The sequence below is a fragment of the Siphateles boraxobius genome, unplaced genomic scaffold (assembly GCF_051911475.1).
Source record: "Siphateles boraxobius isolate OS27281-9 unplaced genomic scaffold, OSU_SipBor_1 46, whole genome shotgun sequence".
Classification (NCBI taxonomy): Eukaryota; Metazoa; Chordata; class Actinopteri; order Cypriniformes; family Leuciscidae; genus Siphateles; species Siphateles boraxobius.
The window spans coordinates 17,648,164-17,666,550 of NW_027509097.1; the positions used below are offsets into that span (position 1 = coordinate 17,648,164).

The following is an 18,387-nucleotide window of genomic DNA, read 5'->3' on the forward strand; positions in this document are numbered from 1 at the left end:
ATGAATAATTCATGTGATTCCATGTTTAATGATACAAGAATTAGGAAAATATTACCATAAATGGCATTTGTGCTGTCATGGGTCAAAAAGTTACATAGTGTAGCTAACCTTTATTCTGCATCCCTAAATCGTACTAATAGTCATCAGAGCTTTTAGTTTAGAGAGTTTATGGATCATGTTCTGATGAATTTTTCCCAGGATGCTACTAGTTTGGACTTTGAGCGTTACCTGAAGCCAACAGTGAGAGACAGCAGAGAGGTTTTCCCTTGGGATGGAGGATGCTGAGATGAGAGTCCTGTTACTCAGGCAGAGGAGCGTCCTCTTGATGTCTTGGGATATGAGGGACAAACTACCTGTAGGTGTTGCCATCATAATGTTATTAATGCTCTCATATGGTTTGTTGGGGGGCACGTGGGCACTCAATTCTCTCTCTTGCACTCCTGTCTCAGCTCTTCCAAGAATGGTGTTCACACCCGGGACCAGTCAGGTGGATTTACATCTTTGCTTCATTCATTTCACTTCCCACAGTTTTCCAGTCATGGAAATTCACTCAGAATTTGGATCTGATCAAATATTTTATAGATGTACAACAAGTAGAAATTGTAAATTACAACAGAATTATTCATGACTTCATTTGTATTAATAAAATCTTAAAGATTTTTTATTAGTTTTTCAGGGCTGGAAACCACCATTTTACACCAAAGAAAAATAGATGGATCATCATCTGAGAGTTGTCAGCATTTAAACTTTTTTTTTTGTAAATACTTTAAAACTTGTGTCCATAACCTTGTTTCAGATGTCAGACAATCTGTTGCTGTTCACCCCAGAGTAGAAGAAGAGAGTGAGCCAATCAATGTGTGAACGTGACCTGATCATATTCACACCTCCCACAAACAAATAAAAGCACATCCACTCACACAAATTGGGTGACGGTGAGATTGTGTAGTCGCGGGAAAAAATACCACTCTTCCGTTCCAATTACATCAAACAGATTCTCCCTAGTCAGTGAAACACCCACTGAGAATCCTGTTGAATGTGCCCTAGTTATTGGCGATTCTATTACACGGAACGTGAAAATAGACACCAGCCACCATAGGTGATTATTATATTCAGATTATTATTTCATGTCATCACTAATGATGTTGGACTTCGCCAGTCGGAGATCACTAAAATTAACGTTAAAGAGGTGTGTGAACTCGCAAGTACGATGTCAGGCACTGTACTTTGCTCTGGCCCCCTTCCAGTTCGAAGGAGTGATGAGATGGTTGGTTAGTAGACTGTCCTCACTCAATGGCTGGCTGTCTAAGTGGTGCCTGCAAACTAATATAGAATTCATAGACAATTGGAAAAGTTTTTGGGGCAGACCTGACCTGTTGAAAAGAGATGGTAATTATCCCTCCTGGGATGGTGCTGCACTTCTCTCTAGTAATATGGCACATTATCTTAGAGCTCAAACATGACAATCTGGGGCTCAGGTCAGGAAGCATACAAACTGGCTAAACCGACCGCCTGCCAGCTGTCTCACGTCACTGAGGTCAGATAAATCCATTCACATGGGAATACACATGAGTGTAAACCAGAGGTCTTCAATCCTGCTCCTGGAGGGCCACTGTCCTGCAGAGTTTAGTTCCAACTCTAATCAAACACACCTGAATCAGCTCATTAAGCTCTTCAGGATCGCTTGAATATACAAAGGCAGGTGTGCTGAAGCAGGTTGGAACTAAACTCTGCAAGGACAGTGGCCCTCCAGGAGCAGGATTGAAGACCTGTGGTTTAAACTCTTTCACCTAGATATCATCACATAGAGACGGTGTATGTTCCCCAAATTAGGAAATACAAAAAACTTCCAAACCCATCTAAGGGTAAACATTTAATTGTTGAACAAATAAAAAACAGAAATGATACAAATGATAAAGCTTGGGTTGCTGAATATTCGATCCCTTACTTCAAAAGCACTTATCGTTAATGATATGATCAGAGACTATAACCTAGATGTGCTGTTTGACAGAAACCTGGCTAAAACCAAACAATTACATTACTTTAAATGAGTGCTCCCCCCCAAGATGACGGTTATAAATATGAACCTCGTATCAAAGGCAAAGGGGGAGGTGTTGCTGTAATTTATAGTAATATTTTCTGAATTACTAAGAAGTCTAGTTTCAAATACAATTCGTTTGAAGTGTTGGTGCTTAATGTAACTATCTAGTGCAGAGGTCTTCAATCCTGCTCCTGGAGGGTCACTGTCCTGCAGAGTTTAGTTCCATCCTGCTTCCTGCCTTTGCATATTCAAGCGATCCTGAAGAGCTTGATGATCTGATTCAGGTGTGTTTGATTAGGGTTGGAACTAAACTCTGCAGGACAGCGGCCCTCCAGGAGCAGGATTGAAGACCTGATCTAGTGTAAATGATAAATCACATTTGAGATTTGTGCTGGCTACTGTATACAGGCCACCAGGGCACCATACAGACTTTATAAAAGAATTTGCTGACTTTCTATCAGAGTTAGTACTGGCTGCAGATAAAGTCCTAATTGTTGGTGATTTTAATATACATGTAGATAACGAAAAAGATGCATTGGGGTTCGCATTTAAAGACATTCTTAACTCTATTGGAGTTAGACAACGCGTGTCAGGACCTACTCCTTGTCGTAATCATACTCTAGATTTAATATCACACAGAATAAATGTTGAAGCAGTTGAAATTCTGCAGCAGAGCAATGACATCTCAGATCACTATCTAGTCTTGTATAAACTTCATTTAGCCAAGGCTTCAAAGCCGACTCCGTGTTACATATGTTAGACCTATCACTTTTGCCACTAAAGATTGCTTAATAAATAATCTTCCTGATCAGTTTCATCATCTCAGCATCCCAGATAGCTTAGAAGAACTTGATATTGTGACAGAAACTTTTAACTCCCTTTTCCAGCACTTTAGACACAGTTGCTCCTTTGCGCTTGAAGACTAATGAAAATATTCCAACGCCATGGTACAACGAGCACACTCAGGCTGTGACGTTTTCACACATTTGAGGAAATGAAAAAAAAAGCTTGCAGCCCATATGTTTCCAAGCAGCACAGGAGTAATGAACTTTTTTACTTACAAGATTGATAATATCAGGGGGAAAATTATAACTATGCAACCATCTACTACAGTATCGCATCAGACAGCGCAGTGTAGTCTCACATACGAAAAATTCTATTCATTCATTGCTATAGGAGAGGAAGAATTTTATAAACTTTTTAAATGATCTAAATCGACAACATGTATGTTAGACCATATACCGACTAAACTATTGAAAGAGATGCTTCCAGAGGTCATAGATCCTCTTCTTAATATCATTAATTAATCTTTGTCATACCAAAAACTTTTAAGCAGGCTATGATTAAACCGCTTGTTAAAAAAACGCAACTTGATACTGCAGAATTATTCAATTACAGGCTGATCTCGAATCTACCTTTTCTGTCTAAGATACTAGAAAAGGCAGTATCTTCACAACTATGTTCCTTTTTAGAAAGAAATAGTATCTGTGAGAATTTTCAATCAGGATTTAGACCATATCATAGTACTGAGACAGCTCTCATTAGAGTCACAAATGATTTGCTCTTATCCGATCGTGGTTGTATCTCTCTATTAGTGCTACTCGATCTTAGGGCTGCATTTGACACTATTGACCACAACATTCTTTTAAAATAGACTTGAAAATTATGTTGGCATTAGTGGAATTGCACTAGCATGGTTTAAATCATACTTATCTGACTGTTATCAGTTTGTAGCAGTAAATGAAGAGAGGTCTTATCGGTCAAAAGTCCAGTATGGTGTACCACAAGGCTCAGTACTAGGACCGTTGCTGTTCACTCTGTACATGCTACCCTTAGGAGATATCATTAGGAAGCATGGCATTAGTTTTCACTGTAGCTGATGATACTCAGCTACAGTGATATAGCTGATGATACTCAGCTCTATATTTCTTCACGCCCTGACGAAAATGTACCAATCCACAAAATTAACGGAATGCATAGCTGATATAAAAAAACTGGATGACAAGTAATTTCCTACTAAATTCTGAAAAAACAGAGATTCTAATTATAGGACAAACTTCTTCGCGTAATAACCTAGAATACTGTCTAAAACTTGACGGCTGCTCTGTCAAGTTTTCGTTGTCAGTTAGGAACCTGGGTGTGCTCTTTGATACCAATCTTTCATTTGAAAGTCACGTGTCTAGTATCTGTAAAACTGCATTTTTTCATCTTAAAAATATATCTAAATTACGTCATATGCTCTCAATAAAAAATGCAGAATAATTGGTTCATGCGTTCATGATATAAAGGCTAGATTATTTGAATGCTCTACTGGGTGGTTGCCCTGCACGTTTAATACATAAACTACAGTTGGTCCAAAATGCAGCCATTAAGAGTTCTTACCAGAACCAGGAAGTATGACCATATTAGCCCTGTTCTGTCAAGACTGCATTGGCTCCCTATTAAACATTTTTATACATTTTTAAATATTGCTGATTACTTACAAAGCACTAAATGGTTTAGCTCCCCTGTACTTGAGCGAACTCTTAACGCATTATAGTCCTTCACGTCTATTGCAATCTCCAAATTCTGGCCAGTTGATGATGCCTAGAATATCAAAATCGACTGCTGGCAGTAGATCCTTCTCCTATTTAGCACCTAAACTATGAAACAATCTTCCTAACATGGTCCGGGAAGCAGACACAGTCTGTCAGTTCAAATCTAGACTAAAAACACATCTTTGGCTTAGCATACACATAACGCATTATAGACTTCTATAATTCAATGTTAGGGTGCATAGTTTAGATCCGTATGAACCGAGAACACTTCTCATAAATCCTGATGTACTTTGTACATCATAAGAAGGATGGCATCTACGCTAATATTAGTCTCTCTGTTTATCCCGAGGTTTACCGCAAAACGCCGGATCCAGGCCATATCCAGATCTGATGAAGGATCATCACATGGACACGACGACAACGCACCCCTGAAGTGCCAGCCTCATCAACACTGTGAAGGCCTTATGGACACCTCAACAAACTCGTCTCCATACCGGCGTGATGACTCCGACCCCCAACCAGATGGAACTGGATAAATATTGTGAAAGTTCTAATCCAATCTGACTTCTGACCTATAATGCTGCTTAATTCATAATCAATCATATGCTGTTCGTTCATTGGCCAAAGGAGGACTGGCCCCCTGACTGAGCCTGGGTTCTCCCAAGGTTTTTTTCTGTCACCTGATGGAGTTTTGGTTCCTTGCCACTGTCGCCTTTCTTGCCATTGGCTTTTGCCTTGCTTAGTTGGGGACATTTAATTTTATATTTAACAATACTATTACAACATTATTTTCCTGTTATCTCTGTAAAGCTGCTTTGAAACAATCTGTATTGTAAATAAAGGTAACTTGACACTTTGAATGTGGCTGTTTTTCCCCCCCTAATTTTATTGACATTCACAGTGTTTTTAACAAAGCAAAAAAAACAAAAAACGATGTACTTCCATTCTGTGAATTTACTTTATCTTATTCCCGCTGAGGAATGACTGTTTTGAAATGACAGATGTGATAGAGGTCACAGGCTCATGGGAGAAGGGGGCGAGTGATTAACATCAATGTTTGGAACCTCTCTGTGTCCATCTTCGTCTTGTCCCTCCTCAGCCTCAAGCTGTTCTGTATGTCTGAAAATAATTGTAAGTTATAAAAATATGGGCTTCAAAAAACATTTCTTTGAATTTCGGGATTTTTTTTTTTTTTTTAATACCTTGCTGTGTCAGCATCTGCAAGAGCACTTCTGTACTTTCCTCTCAGCTCGAGTCTCTCCTCCTTCAGCTTCACACTTCGCTCATATGCAGGGAAGAAGGTCTGAATGAAGAACTGCTGTGTTTTCTGCATCCAGTCCTTCTCTGAGGACATGAAATTAGCCCACTATTAGGGATAAATCAGATGCATAACTACGATTTTATTAATTTACATGAATTTTCCAGGTGACACTTTTAAATTAGGCTATCTCATATGGTTTTCCAAGACTGTGGGAAGCACATTTACATTTATTCATGTAGCATATGCTTTTATCTAAAATAAAATAAACTACTTCCAAATGAGGAATACAAGCGAAGGCAATAATGTAAGTGCTAGCAATACAGCGTTTCAAACATCCTCCAGAATAGTACAACCCTTGATCTTTATTTTGTCTTAGGTCACCTTAAAGCCCCTTTGGAAGTTTGCTGAGGCCTACTAGTTGAGAACCACAGTTATAGTAACATGGACTGACCACATTTTCCATTATGAATTGCATTTGTGAAGTCAAACCTTTGAAAGCAAGCACGGGACTTTGTCTTTGCTCCATCTCCTCAGATAGGGATGACTGAAACATTTCAAAAGATAAGAGCACCTTAATAGAGACAGTCTGATTAGCTTTCACCCCAGCTAAGATAATATCCACTGGAATGTGATACTGAGTGGTATCTACAAATCTCAAGAGACGTTGTACAGCCAACATGAGAGAAAATGCCTGAAATTTCATTCTTAAAAATTGAAAAAGCAATCCATTTAAATTATGTAACTATAAATCATTGATCTGAAACAGTAGGAGAGGCAGCACAGACTTGAAGTGAATTCGGCTCTGTAATGTTCTGCGTAGTGTCGTCCCAATGACTTGTGTCCGTCTGGCTCTCAACATCAGTTTGGATTCTCTGGCCTTTCACCTCAGCACAGCCCAACAATGCCTCAAAGAACTCCAGAAAGCTCATCTACAACCAAAATAATTTGTCATATCAAATCAAAGTAATATCAACCAAAAAAACATGAGTTCAGCTACTGACCTTCAGGTCCAGGTTGCTGTAGATTCCATCATGAATTGCAGGACTGTCTACAGAGAGGATCTCTAACACTTTGGACACGGTTAGCTCGCTGTCATATAGACAGAGGTCCTGTGAACAGGACTATGCATAAGGCCGGTGACACACTGGCTGCGTGGCGTAAGCGTCTCAGCTGCGTGGCGTGTCCGTTTTTATTTCGGCTCCTGTGTTAACAGGTTAGAGCTTGCAGACTGCCTGCTTGATAATGCGTGCGTGCTAGAAATAGAACCGATGCCTATTTTTCACGCGACACGCAAGCGTGTTGGAAGCGTTTACAAGCAAAATAGAATAGGAAAAGATGTTTATATGTTATTTTGTACACAAATACATATTAATACATTACATTTTGATGGTTGAAACTCTAGGTTTTGACATAAATTCAGATATATACATAATTTAAAAATAAATAAATAAATAAATATCAATTTTCAAATATTGCACCTGTCAATACAGAACGAAATATTCTGTAGTCTATTTTGCTGTCAATACTGCTGACAGTGTTTTTATCAGTAGGCTTTATATTTATGCTTAACATGAAGTATAGGGCTTCCACAACTCTCTCCCATATGTCGAACAAGGGTGATCCGTGTCAGCAGCGCCGCGTCAGACACGTTTCTGGTGTGCAAAGACACAGAAAATGCGACGCAGCCGCCACGCAGCTGACACGCAACAGAAACGCCACGCTCATGCCACGCAGCCAGTGTGTCACCGGCCTAAGAATTATGTATGAATAACTATTGGTAAGTTGAGACTAGATGAAAGTAAGAGGCCTGTTACCTTTAGCAACCAGACAAATTGCCTTGCAGTCAAGGTTTGGTCAGGCTGGACAGAATTTGCTTTACACAGGGCCTGGTAAATTTCCCAGCATCTGTCTGAGTAGTGACATGCAACTGAAGCATGGACAGGGTGGCAGAACAGAGAGCCTAAAATAAAGAAATACATTTTTAATAAAATAAACATTTGTAATAATTAATAAATAATAATAGGGTATCTTGAAATAACATTCAAGATAATTTTTAATAATACAATCATAATATAATGTGTGTCTCTCTACCTTTCACATTCTTTGCATTGGGTATGATGTTCTGCCTCATGAGCTTTGAAAAACATGCTGCGAGTATGTTATTAGAGGACCTGTAACATGACAAGTGATCTGTGACTAGATGGAAACTTGCAAGAACATAAAAATCCTATCATTGTAGTAAAATACTCACTCAATGTCTTCGTGGCAAATATGATATGCTACAACGATAATATAGCTGATACACTCTCTCGGTAGAATGGCAGTGAAAGGAGAATGAACTTGATCTGGATTCAGACAGTGGCAACAAGCAAAACTTTGATTACAAATAGTTTATTTGATATAGTGAGAAAAACATCACAAACCATTATTATGCTTAAAGACATTACCAGTGAGAAGATGATCTATTTGCGCTTGCGTGATTCCGTGCTGGTGAACTTTACAGTCCATGAGAAATCGAGAGAACTGCAGGTAGGTCAGGGGGAATATTTTGTCTGCAGATTTCTCATGTCCAAGGCTGCTGTAGAAACTATATATCTCCCTTAACAAACCAATGTGTCTCAACACTGCAAACTCCACCTGCAAAGATGTAAATAAAATAATACTTTCACAGCACACCAACACAAATTTGGCTCTGGATTTACATTAGGATTCATCTCAAATAAGGCCAAAAACCTGTTTGAGTTCTTGATCTCTGTGGGCCTCAGGGATTCTGTCTAACAGAGTCTGGATGTTCAAAACCATGTCAGATCCGAGTGGTGAATTTGTGCTTGACTGAGAAGATCTTTTGGATGAATCATCTAATGAACAGATAAACGATTAGAAACACTATAAGTAAAAATAAATAAAACCTTTTGACATACTGTAAGGGACATGAAATTAAGTAAACGGTGTTAATAGTACACTGTCAAAAAATTCCAATAAGTTAACTCTCTCTAAAGGTTTTTTTTTAATTCTTTTTTTAGAATGACTGTTTAGGGTACATTTTCATGCTACTTACCACATAAATGGACATTAATTGTTCACTAGGGTTAACCTTTTTTTTTTATTCAGGGATCAACAATGAGGATGGCCAATGTGAGAGTGTTTGAGGTCATTTGATGGAACTTTCAAATTAGATATTTATTGAACCAGCACTATAGCTTGTTTGATTAGATGCACTTTTATGCTTTGCTTATTTAAACATATGGTTTTCTGTGACACACTGTTTTCTGTTACATACCTTTATTTAAAGGGATAGTTCACCCAAAAATGAAAATTCTGTAAGTATTTACTCACCCTCATGTTTTTCCAACCCCGTAAGACCTTCGTTCATCTTCGGAGCTTGTTAGTAGGTACAATTTTATAAGCTTTTTTTAACAAGCTTACAAGCAATTTTAAGCTTGTTAGTAGGTACAATTTTATAACTGGCTAATAGATTAGGTTTTATCGAAATTGATTGAATGACTTAGTAGTTTAAGAATTTAATGAAAATGACTAATTAGTAATGTTTTGTTATGAATGCAATTATTTTTTCTGTATTTTTGAATTTAAGCTGTCTTGGAGTTTCTTGTATTATTATAATATAATATAAAATTGTAATCAAAATTATTCAACCCCCATTGCAAATCAGGTTCATTGGCAAAATGTACAGACTTTCACCTGTTTGCAATGAACAAATCAAACAAAAGTAATTGAAATAGCTAAACATGACAAATGTTTCAAGTGGTTTTCACAAATTCAACTGAAAATGCTTTTAATTACTTCTGCAGTCTCAAAATTATTCAACCCCTTTATGTTAAGCATCTTTAGTACTTAGTAGAACACCCTTTTGCTGTTATGACTTGACGCAAACGAGATGTATAACCAAACACCATGCAGCTTCTGGCAGTGTTTTTGAGGAATCTTAGCCCATTCCTCATGAGCAATGGCCTTCAGTTCAGTAATATTCTTGAGTATGTGTGCAGCAACCGCCTTCTTCAAATCCCACCAGAGATTTTCTATGGGGTTCAAGTCGGGTGACTGTGATGATGGCTACTGTAGAATCTTCCAGGACTTCTTCTGCAACCAAGCCTTGGTGGAATTTAAGGTATGCTTGGGATCATTGTCCTGTTTGAAGGTCTATTGATGCCCAAGCTTCAGCTACCTCACTGACGGCATGACGTTTTCTCCTAGGATGTCCTGATACTTTAATGAATCCATCTTGCCTTCCACACGCTACAGTTTACCAGTGCCAGAGGATGCAAAGCAGCCGCAGAGCATCACAGAGCCCCGCCATGCTTAACTGTAGACAGTTCTTTTCAGCATATGTTTAATTCTTCTTTCTCCAGATCCATAGTGCCAAAAAGCCTAACTGTGCAAGCTGAAACTTCAGTACCTTTTGCCACCAAGTCTTGATGCAGGTCTTTTCAAATGTAGTGTTACAAATTTATTAAATGTTTTAATTTAGGTTCCAATACAATAGTATATAAACTGAGAAAGTTTAGTAGACTGAATTTAGCATTTTAAGTATAAATGATGATATCAGAATTGTCAGCAAGAGATTCATCGCCAGTCCTGTTCTCTCTATTGTAAGTTAAATCAGTCAGATTACTGAGACTCTCACCCTTTGTTCTAATGGCTCTAGGAGCCCCTGTCCCAGTCATTGAATAGTCCGGCTGATTGGATTAGAATATTTACATTCGAATCACACTGTTATGCTGATGAAGATCAGGGTTGGGGAATTTCGGGTAACATGCTGATTCCTTTACTTACATTTACATGCTTTTTTCACCTATATGTAAATCCCTCCCCCTTGAAAGGATATAACACTGTGCTGAGCTATTGAGTTCAGACTTGGGAATACTACAGCGATGCAACAGCAATAAAGAACCCTGCTTAATAGATGCACCCGAGTCTCCTGGTCTTCGCTTCTGAGTTGCCTACACTTTAGAAGAAAAAGTTCACAACACAGTCAAAGGGTTTTTCTAAACCTGCCTTCTCATAAATCTGGTTGCAGCTGTTGATAGCTTCCTTTTTCTGCTCCATCCAGGTAGTGTAACCACTGTTCCTTTCATTTTGAACTTGCGAACTATGCTTCCAACAGTGTCTTTAGGAACATGTAGTGCCTTTGCTCTCTTTTTGTATCCTGTTCCTTGTTTGTGAAGGACAAAGATATCTTCTCTCAACTTTTTGGACCATTTTTTTTGACTTAGCCATATTTCTATCATGCAGTCACATGGGCATTGGAAGCAAAAAAAAATGTGGGTGGGTCATCCTCCAGATTTTTTTACTGGAGTAGATTGGAGGTGTTCCCGAAGCCAAATACCTTTTTTAAAATCTCTATGCAATAATGAGTGAAGTGAATGAGTGAGAGTAAAAATGAAACGGGCGCAAATTCGTCTATGCGTGCATCTCTCAGAAATCAGAGCTTGGCAAGAGTAATATCAAATCAAATAGGCTACTACATGTTCTACGATATGATATTGTATATTATTGTATGTATATTTAAATGATTTAAGCCATCTACAATATGATAGGCTACTCGAATTAATGGAATAAGCACAGCACGGTCACAAATCAAGCAGCACATTAATTGGCATCTCTGCGTGTCTCCGTCTCAGCAACCAAACCAGCTCTAATAGCCAATAATCGACTAAGATTCATATACATTAATTAATTACTACTTGATATGTCTATTTAAACGTTTTAAACTTCGTATGATCTGTATTCTAACTGTTAGGAGCTCTGGTTCCCATAGGAACCTGAGACTCGCGCTTGGGACAGCACATGTGCATTGGCTCGTCTGGCCTGAAAAGTAAGGGTTTGGTGGGACTCTGAATGAATCAGGTGGAATGGATTTGAGCAGCAGCATGGAAATCAACGCTGTAGCTAAAACGCGTAATGGAGTTAAATTTATTAGGGCTTTCCTCAAGTGGAAAGGATTTAACTCATGGCGCTCTGAAAAGTGAACTGACACTGAATTAGAGATGGTAGAAGTGAGTGGGTCCAATATCACTGGTCTTAAAAAGTGGGTGGGTCTTGCCCCACCCATATACAATGGGTCCGATGCCCATGGTCAAACTCAACAAACCTAGCCAGTTCAGATATTTCATGTGTTCTAGCTCAAGCACCCCTGGTGCAACTAATGAAGCCCTTGATTAGTTGCATCAGGTGTGCTTGAGACAACAACTGTTTTGCAGATTTGTGCTGTTGTGGGGGATTCTATTCAGGTGGTTGAATAATTTTGAGACTGCAGAAGTCATTAAAAGTTGCATTTTCAGTGGAATTCGGGGAAACCACTTAAAACATTTGTTGTGTTGAGCTATATAAAGGTGCATTGTGTAATATTTCTGAGGATCTATTGACAGAAATGCAATATAAGATCCATAACTATGTTTTCAGTGGTGTATAAAGACCTTGCATAATGGACCGTTATGTTTTTATTACCTTAGAAAGAGACATTTATATCTCCATAACAGGGGGCACCCCCTTCTATGGAGGTCGACATATTGTGTCGTCATGTTTCTACCGTAGCCGACAGCGAACAAACACCGCTACAGAGTGCGTTTCGTCACTACCTTGAAAAAGAGGTTTTCAGTGGTGTATAAAGACCTTACTTAATGAACCGTTATATTTGTATTACCTTAGAATGAGCAGTTTTTATCTACATACACCGCGGCTCTCCTTACATTGAAATGTGCCGACATGTTTCTACAGTAGCCCTAAATGGACAAACGTGTTTCGTTACTATGTTGCTCTTCATGCAAGGAAGCAAGCTTAGTTCAGCGAATAAAACACTGATACAATGTCGATCCCTTGTGCATTAAATGTCGTCAGGCTCCAGCTACCCATGCCCATATGTTCTGGTCTTGCCCTTCACTACATAATTTTTGGACGCAGATATTTAATTCTATTTCTGTTTGTACAGGGGTTCAATTTGACCCAACAGCATGTACCGCTTTGTTTGGGGTTTTGCCTCCTATGTTGCAGCTTCCTAAATATAAAGCTGACTTTGTAGCCTTTATCTCCTTATTGGCTAGACGTTTGATGTTATTGAGGTGGAAGTCTCCTGCACCGCCTTCTCACTCGTCTTGGATCAGGGACATCCTTCAGTTTGTGAAGTTGGAGAAAGTTAGGTGCTCGATACATGGTTCTCTTGCAAAGTTTAATAAAACCTGGAGTCCATTTTTTGCACATGTTGAGGGATTGACTTTTACAGCTATTCCAGAGTAGCCACCCTAATTGTCTTCTAATTGTGAGCTTTTTCTTGTGAAATTTGTAGCATGCTGGGATGTTTTTTATTTATCTCTCTGTAAGTGAACATATTGGGCTTTTATTTAGCAGTGGGTGACTGCTTTTTGTGTTTTTGTGTTTTTTGTTTTGTTCTGTTCTGTTTATTTGTTTTTGGGGGTTGTTTTTCATTTTTTTATTTTATTTCTTTATTTTATTTAAATTTTTTGTTAGTTGTATTGGACACTGTTTTGATTCCCGAATTGTTACCTCTTGATTTTGTTATGTCACTGAAAAAATCAATAAACAAAGTAAAAAAAAAAAAAAAAAAAAACACTGATACAATGATGAACAAGTAACAATAATATTCGTAATAACATATAGTTTTACTGAATAATTAAGTAAATATAATTAGTCAATTTCTTAATTTATCCTTGTAAAGAAACCTCATTGCTGAACTGGCTACTCTCTGCTGTCTCAGACGATGACATATTTTCCTGTCGGCCACCGTAACTTTTGTTGGTTGCTATTCGTAACCTCACCACTAGATGCCGCTAAAAATCACACACTGCACCTTTAAATTACTTTTGTTTGATTTGTTCATTGCAAACAGCTGAAGGTGTAAATTTTGCCAATAAACTTGATTTGCAATGGGGGTTGAATAATTTTGATTATAACTGTACACTCACCGGCTACTTTATTAGGCACACATGTTCAACTGCTTGTTAACGCAAATAAACAGCCAATCACATGGCAGGAACTCAATCTCAGAAAAAAGAGAAAATATCAGGTGAGTGGCAGTTCTGTAGGTGAAAATGCATTGTTGGTGCCAAAGGTCGAAGGAGAATGGCCAGACTGGTTTGAACTGATTGAAAGGCAAAAGTAACTTAAAAAACCTCCTGTTACAGCTGAGGTCTGCAGAAGAGCATCTCTGAATGCACAACACGTCAAACATTGAAGCAGAACGAGCTACAGTAGCAGAAGACCACACTGGCTGCCACTCAGCTAAGAACAGGAAACTGAATAATAATTTCACACACATACATATATATATATATATATATATATATATATATATATATATATATATATATATATATATATACACTCACCTAAAGGATTATTAGGAACACCTGTTCAATTTCTCATTAATGCAATTATCTAATCAACCAATCACATGGCAGTTGCTTCAATGCATTTAGGGGTGTGGTCCTGGTCAAGACAATCTCCTGAACTCCAAACTGAATGTCAGAATGGGAAAGAAAGGTGATTTAAGCAATTTTGAGCGTGGCATGGTTGCTGGTGCCAGACGGGCCGGTCTGAATATTTCACAATCTGCTCAGTTACTGGGATTTTCACGCACAACCATTTCTAGGGGTTACAAAGATGGTGTGAAAAGGGAAAAACATCCAGTATGCGGCAGTCCTGTGGGCGAAAATGCCTTGTTGATGCTAGAGGGCCGACTGATTCAAGCTGATAGAAGAGCAACTTTGACTGAAATAACCACTCGTTACAACCGAGGTATACAGCAAAGCATTTGTGAAGCCACAACACGCACAACCTTGAGGCGGATGGGCTACAACAGCAGAAGACCCCACCGGGTACAACTCATCTCCACTACAAATAGGAAAAAGAGGCTACAATTTGCAAGAGCTCACCAAAATTGGACAGTTGAAGACTGTAAAAATATTGCCTGGTCTGATGAGTCTCGATTTCTGTTGAGACACTCAGATGGTAGAGTCAAAGTTTGGCGTAAACAGAATGAGAACATGGATCCATCATGCCTTGTTACCCCTGTGCAGGCTGGTAGTGATGGTGTAATGGTGTGGGGGATGTTTTCTTGGCACACTTTAAGCCCCTTAGTGCCAATTGGGCATCGTTTAAATGCCAAGGTCTACCTGAGCATTGTTTCTGACCATGTCCATCCCTTTATGGCCACCATGTACCCATCCTCTGATGGCTACTTCCAGTAGGATAATGCACCATGTCACAAAGCTCGAATCATTTTAAATTGGTTTCTTGAACATGACAATGAGTTCACTGTAACAAAATGGCCCCAACAGTCACCAGATCTCAACCCAATAGACAATCTTTGGGATGTGGTGGAACAAGAGCTTTGTGCCCTGGATGTGCATCCCACAAATCTCCATCAACTGCAAGATGCTATCCTATCAATATGGGTCAACATTTCTAAAGAATGCTTTCAGCACCTTGTTGAATCAATGCCACGTAGAATTAAGGCAGTTCTGAAGGCGAAAGGGGGTCAAACACAGTATTAGTATGGTGTTCGTAATAATCCTTTAGGTTAGTGTATACACACACACACACACACACACACACACACACACACACACACACACACACACACACACACACACACACACACACACACACACACACACACACACACACACACAATTATTTTATAATAAATGTAAAAAATTATACATTGTAAACTACATTTACATATAAATATTAAATTATACAATTCAATTTAGCTATGTAGGAAATCAGATGCTAGGGACAATGGTTAACTATAGTTCAGTCGCCATTAATTGACCAATCAGAATCAAGTATTCCAGAGTATTCCTAATAATATTTAATTCTAAATATTTAATTCTGGTCATGAATATTACTTAATACTTTACTCTCGTCTGGAAAAGGAGTCGTAATCCCACTCAGGCCAGGAGTGAAGGCAGGAAATTCAGCCATGCTGTCCTTATTAAACTCCCCTTCATATACCAGTCCATTTTCAAAAGTGTATTTCCCCTGCAAAAGACCATCTGTAGTGTTGGAATCACACAACCATCTCACATCTCCATAGTTTGAAAAGTGGTTTACCTGTCCATGTTTTTTGTTATGTTTCCACTCTCCACTATACACAGCCCCACTGGCATATAAGAACTGTCCTTGACCATGACGCATGCCTTGAACGAATTCTCCCGTGTACTCGTTCATACGAGGGTACTGAGAGCAAGGAACTCTTTTACAGAACCATGTGTGTGTTCCTTTTCCATCCTACATTAAGTAAGAAACTTCTCTAAAATTTTCAGTACAAAATTATACAAAATCATAGTATAGGGAATGACCCTAAAAATAAGGGCAAAGTTAGTAAATGACAAACCTGGATGCCATTTAACCACTGTCCACTGTATTGCTGATCCAACTGAACCCATCTCATTGTTCCTTGTCCATGTCGGACATTGTTCCTCCATTGTCCTTCATACACATTGCCAGATGGGTAACTTAATGGGAAACAAATATATTTTATATTTAAATATAAATTTAGAAAGAAAAATATATATATTTATAAAGAAATGATTACTATCACAAACCACCGCTTTCCACAGCCCTCTCTGCAGTTGTTCACCCAGTCTCCTTTGTACCATGATGTGGATGCTTGGTTATAGTACATCACCCCCTGTCACCATCACAGGACACCAGTCAAGATATTTATTATTAAATGCATGTGAGGAAAGTTGAGATAATAGATGTGTGTATGCACATACCTGCCCTTGTCTTTTGCCCAGATGCCACTGACCTCTGTACACAGTAGAGGTTTTAAAACATTTGAACACCCCTACACCATGACGGACACCTTGGTGTAACTCCCCCTCATAAGTGCTGCCATCTAGCCAGGTGTAAGTCCCATGTCCCATGGGGACATTTAATTGAAAATCACCCTGCCGAATGCAACAGTTAATTTTGCTAAGCATTATTAATGGCTCAAATCAAAACACTGGGGTATTATGTGACTTATCTAATCCTAGCTAATGTAAATTCACTTCCATGAACTCTTTACATACCTGATACTTTAAACCGTCTGACCAGATATATTCACCAGAGCCATGCATCAACCCATGTGAAAAACTACCCTAATGAATGCAAAATGGTAGAAATAATGAAATAATGTAGGGTAATTTAAAGGGGCATTCGGCAACTATTTCAACTTAAAAAAAAACGTTTAGAAATCATTTGGATGGTTTAATAACCTGTTCTGGTGAGAATGGTGACTTCGCCAGCTCCCCCCAGCGTTCCCAGGCAGAAAACCAACCTTGCAACATGGGGACTAACGTCCCGGTAAGTTGGAAATAGGAAGTCTCGTGAGAAGCGAGAATGAGCGAGAAACACAAACTGCTTTACGGCAATTCGACATAAACACACACGCCGCCCTCAATGTGTATGATGTATTACCCACCTCGTTAGACATAGCTCAACACGATAAAGTTGGTTGGCTCCGATAATAACAAATGCACATGAGCAGCGGTAGATAGGGGGAGGAGGGTGCTGCAAGTGAGTTTTTTCTTATGACATTGTTGTGAAATATACGCCTCACAGCTGTAGGGGGAGCTCGTTGAGAAAACATGCCACAACGAAAGTGAAAATTAGCGAAGAAATAGCTAGAGTTGCCGAATGCCCATTTAAGGCTTTCAAGCAGAATCTGTGATCTACTTGAGTTCACTGAAGGTATTTCAGGGCAAGGGTTTTTAAACTGGGCCCCGGGTTCAGTTTTGTGATCAAAAATATTTAATTTATTTCTAAATGTTCATCTTTCCTCCCTTACAACATGCATATATTTTTTTTAAATATAACAAAAGATCTGTTGAGTAATATAATGCAACTTACAGTAACAGTTAGTAATGTTAGCAATGTTCTTAATAAAAGTTTAGTACATTTAAATTAGATTTACATTTTTATACTGGATCTAAAGGTTGAAAAGCCATAAGTTATATTTCATCACTCACCTTATAAATGTGGCCACCTTGAAAATAAGCGACACCTTCTCCATGAAACATTTCTCCACACTTATCACCCTCATATCTGAGGAAAAAAAGATCCCAAACACTACAAACCCCTATTTGTAAACAAATCTGAGTGTTATCATTTCGCAAGAATGTCTAACCTTTCCACGATTATATGGTGAAGAATGGGAACTTTACGGCACTGATCATGTTCATTGTTTGGTCGATACTCGTTCGTGTGGCGAGACACTGCAGAGGAGGAACACACAGCAGAGCTCAAGGAGTCTTGTCCATCGTCAGGCTCTGTGACGGACTCCGACACTAAACTGGACGTGGAGGACTGTCCTAACACTTTACTTAACGTTGGTTCTGGCGTAGATCTGTTGGAACCTATTTTTTGTCCTTTAGCCATCGCCGGTAGAGACTCACCAACTAGAAAAACATCCCTGTGGAGTGTACACAGTAACACGCTACCGGTTGCTAAGCAATGTAACAGTACGGCAAGTTAGAAGGGTCAAAACAAAATATTAGATGATTGGGGACCGAGGCTAATCGTCACAT

General features: G+C 38.8%; 1 protein-coding gene and 1 long non-coding RNA gene across 4 annotated transcripts; one reads left to right on the forward strand and one right to left on the reverse strand.

Moving 5' to 3' along the window:
- Positions 1 to 374: 374 nt before the first annotated feature.
- On the forward strand, positions 375 to 922 carry LOC143710298 (uncharacterized). The gene is made up of 2 exons (XR_013194514.1): positions 375 to 487; positions 797 to 922. It is a non-coding gene; the product is annotated as an uncharacterized LOC143710298 (long non-coding RNA).
- A 4,513-nt stretch (positions 923 to 5,435) lies between these two features.
- On the reverse strand, positions 5,436 to 18,317 carry rsph10b (radial spoke head 10 homolog B). 3 transcript variants are annotated; one of them, XM_077201162.1, is made up of 18 exons: positions 17,988 to 18,317; positions 17,830 to 17,905; positions 16,891 to 16,959; positions 16,594 to 16,767; positions 16,420 to 16,505; positions 16,209 to 16,329; positions 15,926 to 16,102; positions 15,733 to 15,853; positions 8,570 to 8,694; positions 8,284 to 8,473; positions 8,088 to 8,181; positions 7,928 to 8,007; positions 7,651 to 7,796; positions 6,838 to 6,945; positions 6,622 to 6,765; positions 6,326 to 6,380; positions 5,778 to 5,919; positions 5,436 to 5,694 (listed from the first exon to the last, which is right to left on the reverse strand). In XM_077201162.1, exons 1-18 carry the CDS (start codon positions 18,236 to 18,238, stop codon positions 5,589 to 5,591), a joined length of 2,265 nt encoding a protein of 754 aa, XP_077057277.1. In that variant the 5' UTR covers positions 18,239 to 18,317; the 3' UTR covers positions 5,436 to 5,588. The 3 variants fall into 3 exon arrangements, 2 of the variants coding, with proteins under 2 accessions (XP_077057277.1, XP_077057278.1); XM_077201163.1 differs by lacking the exon at positions 6,326 to 6,380 and having other exon boundaries at positions 5,778 to 5,914; XR_013194478.1 differs by lacking the exon at positions 6,326 to 6,380 and having other exon boundaries at positions 5,571 to 5,694.
- Between the last annotated feature and the right edge of the window lie 70 nt (positions 18,318 to 18,387).

Excerpts from the sequence above, each read along its gene's own strand:
- rsph10b (XM_077201162.1), bottom strand. The coding sequence starts at position 18,238 with ATGGCTAAAGGACAAAAAATAGGTTCCAACAGATCTACGCCAGAACCA. Across the intron at positions 16,330-16,419 it reads GAGGGCTGTGGAAAGCGGTG|TTACCCATCTGGCAATGTGT; the intron begins GTTTGTGATAGT and ends TTTCCCATTAAG. Across the intron at positions 7,797-7,927 it reads CAATGCAAAGAATGTGAAAG|GCTCTCTGTTCTGCCACCCT; the intron begins GTAGAGAGACAC and ends TCTTTATTTTAG.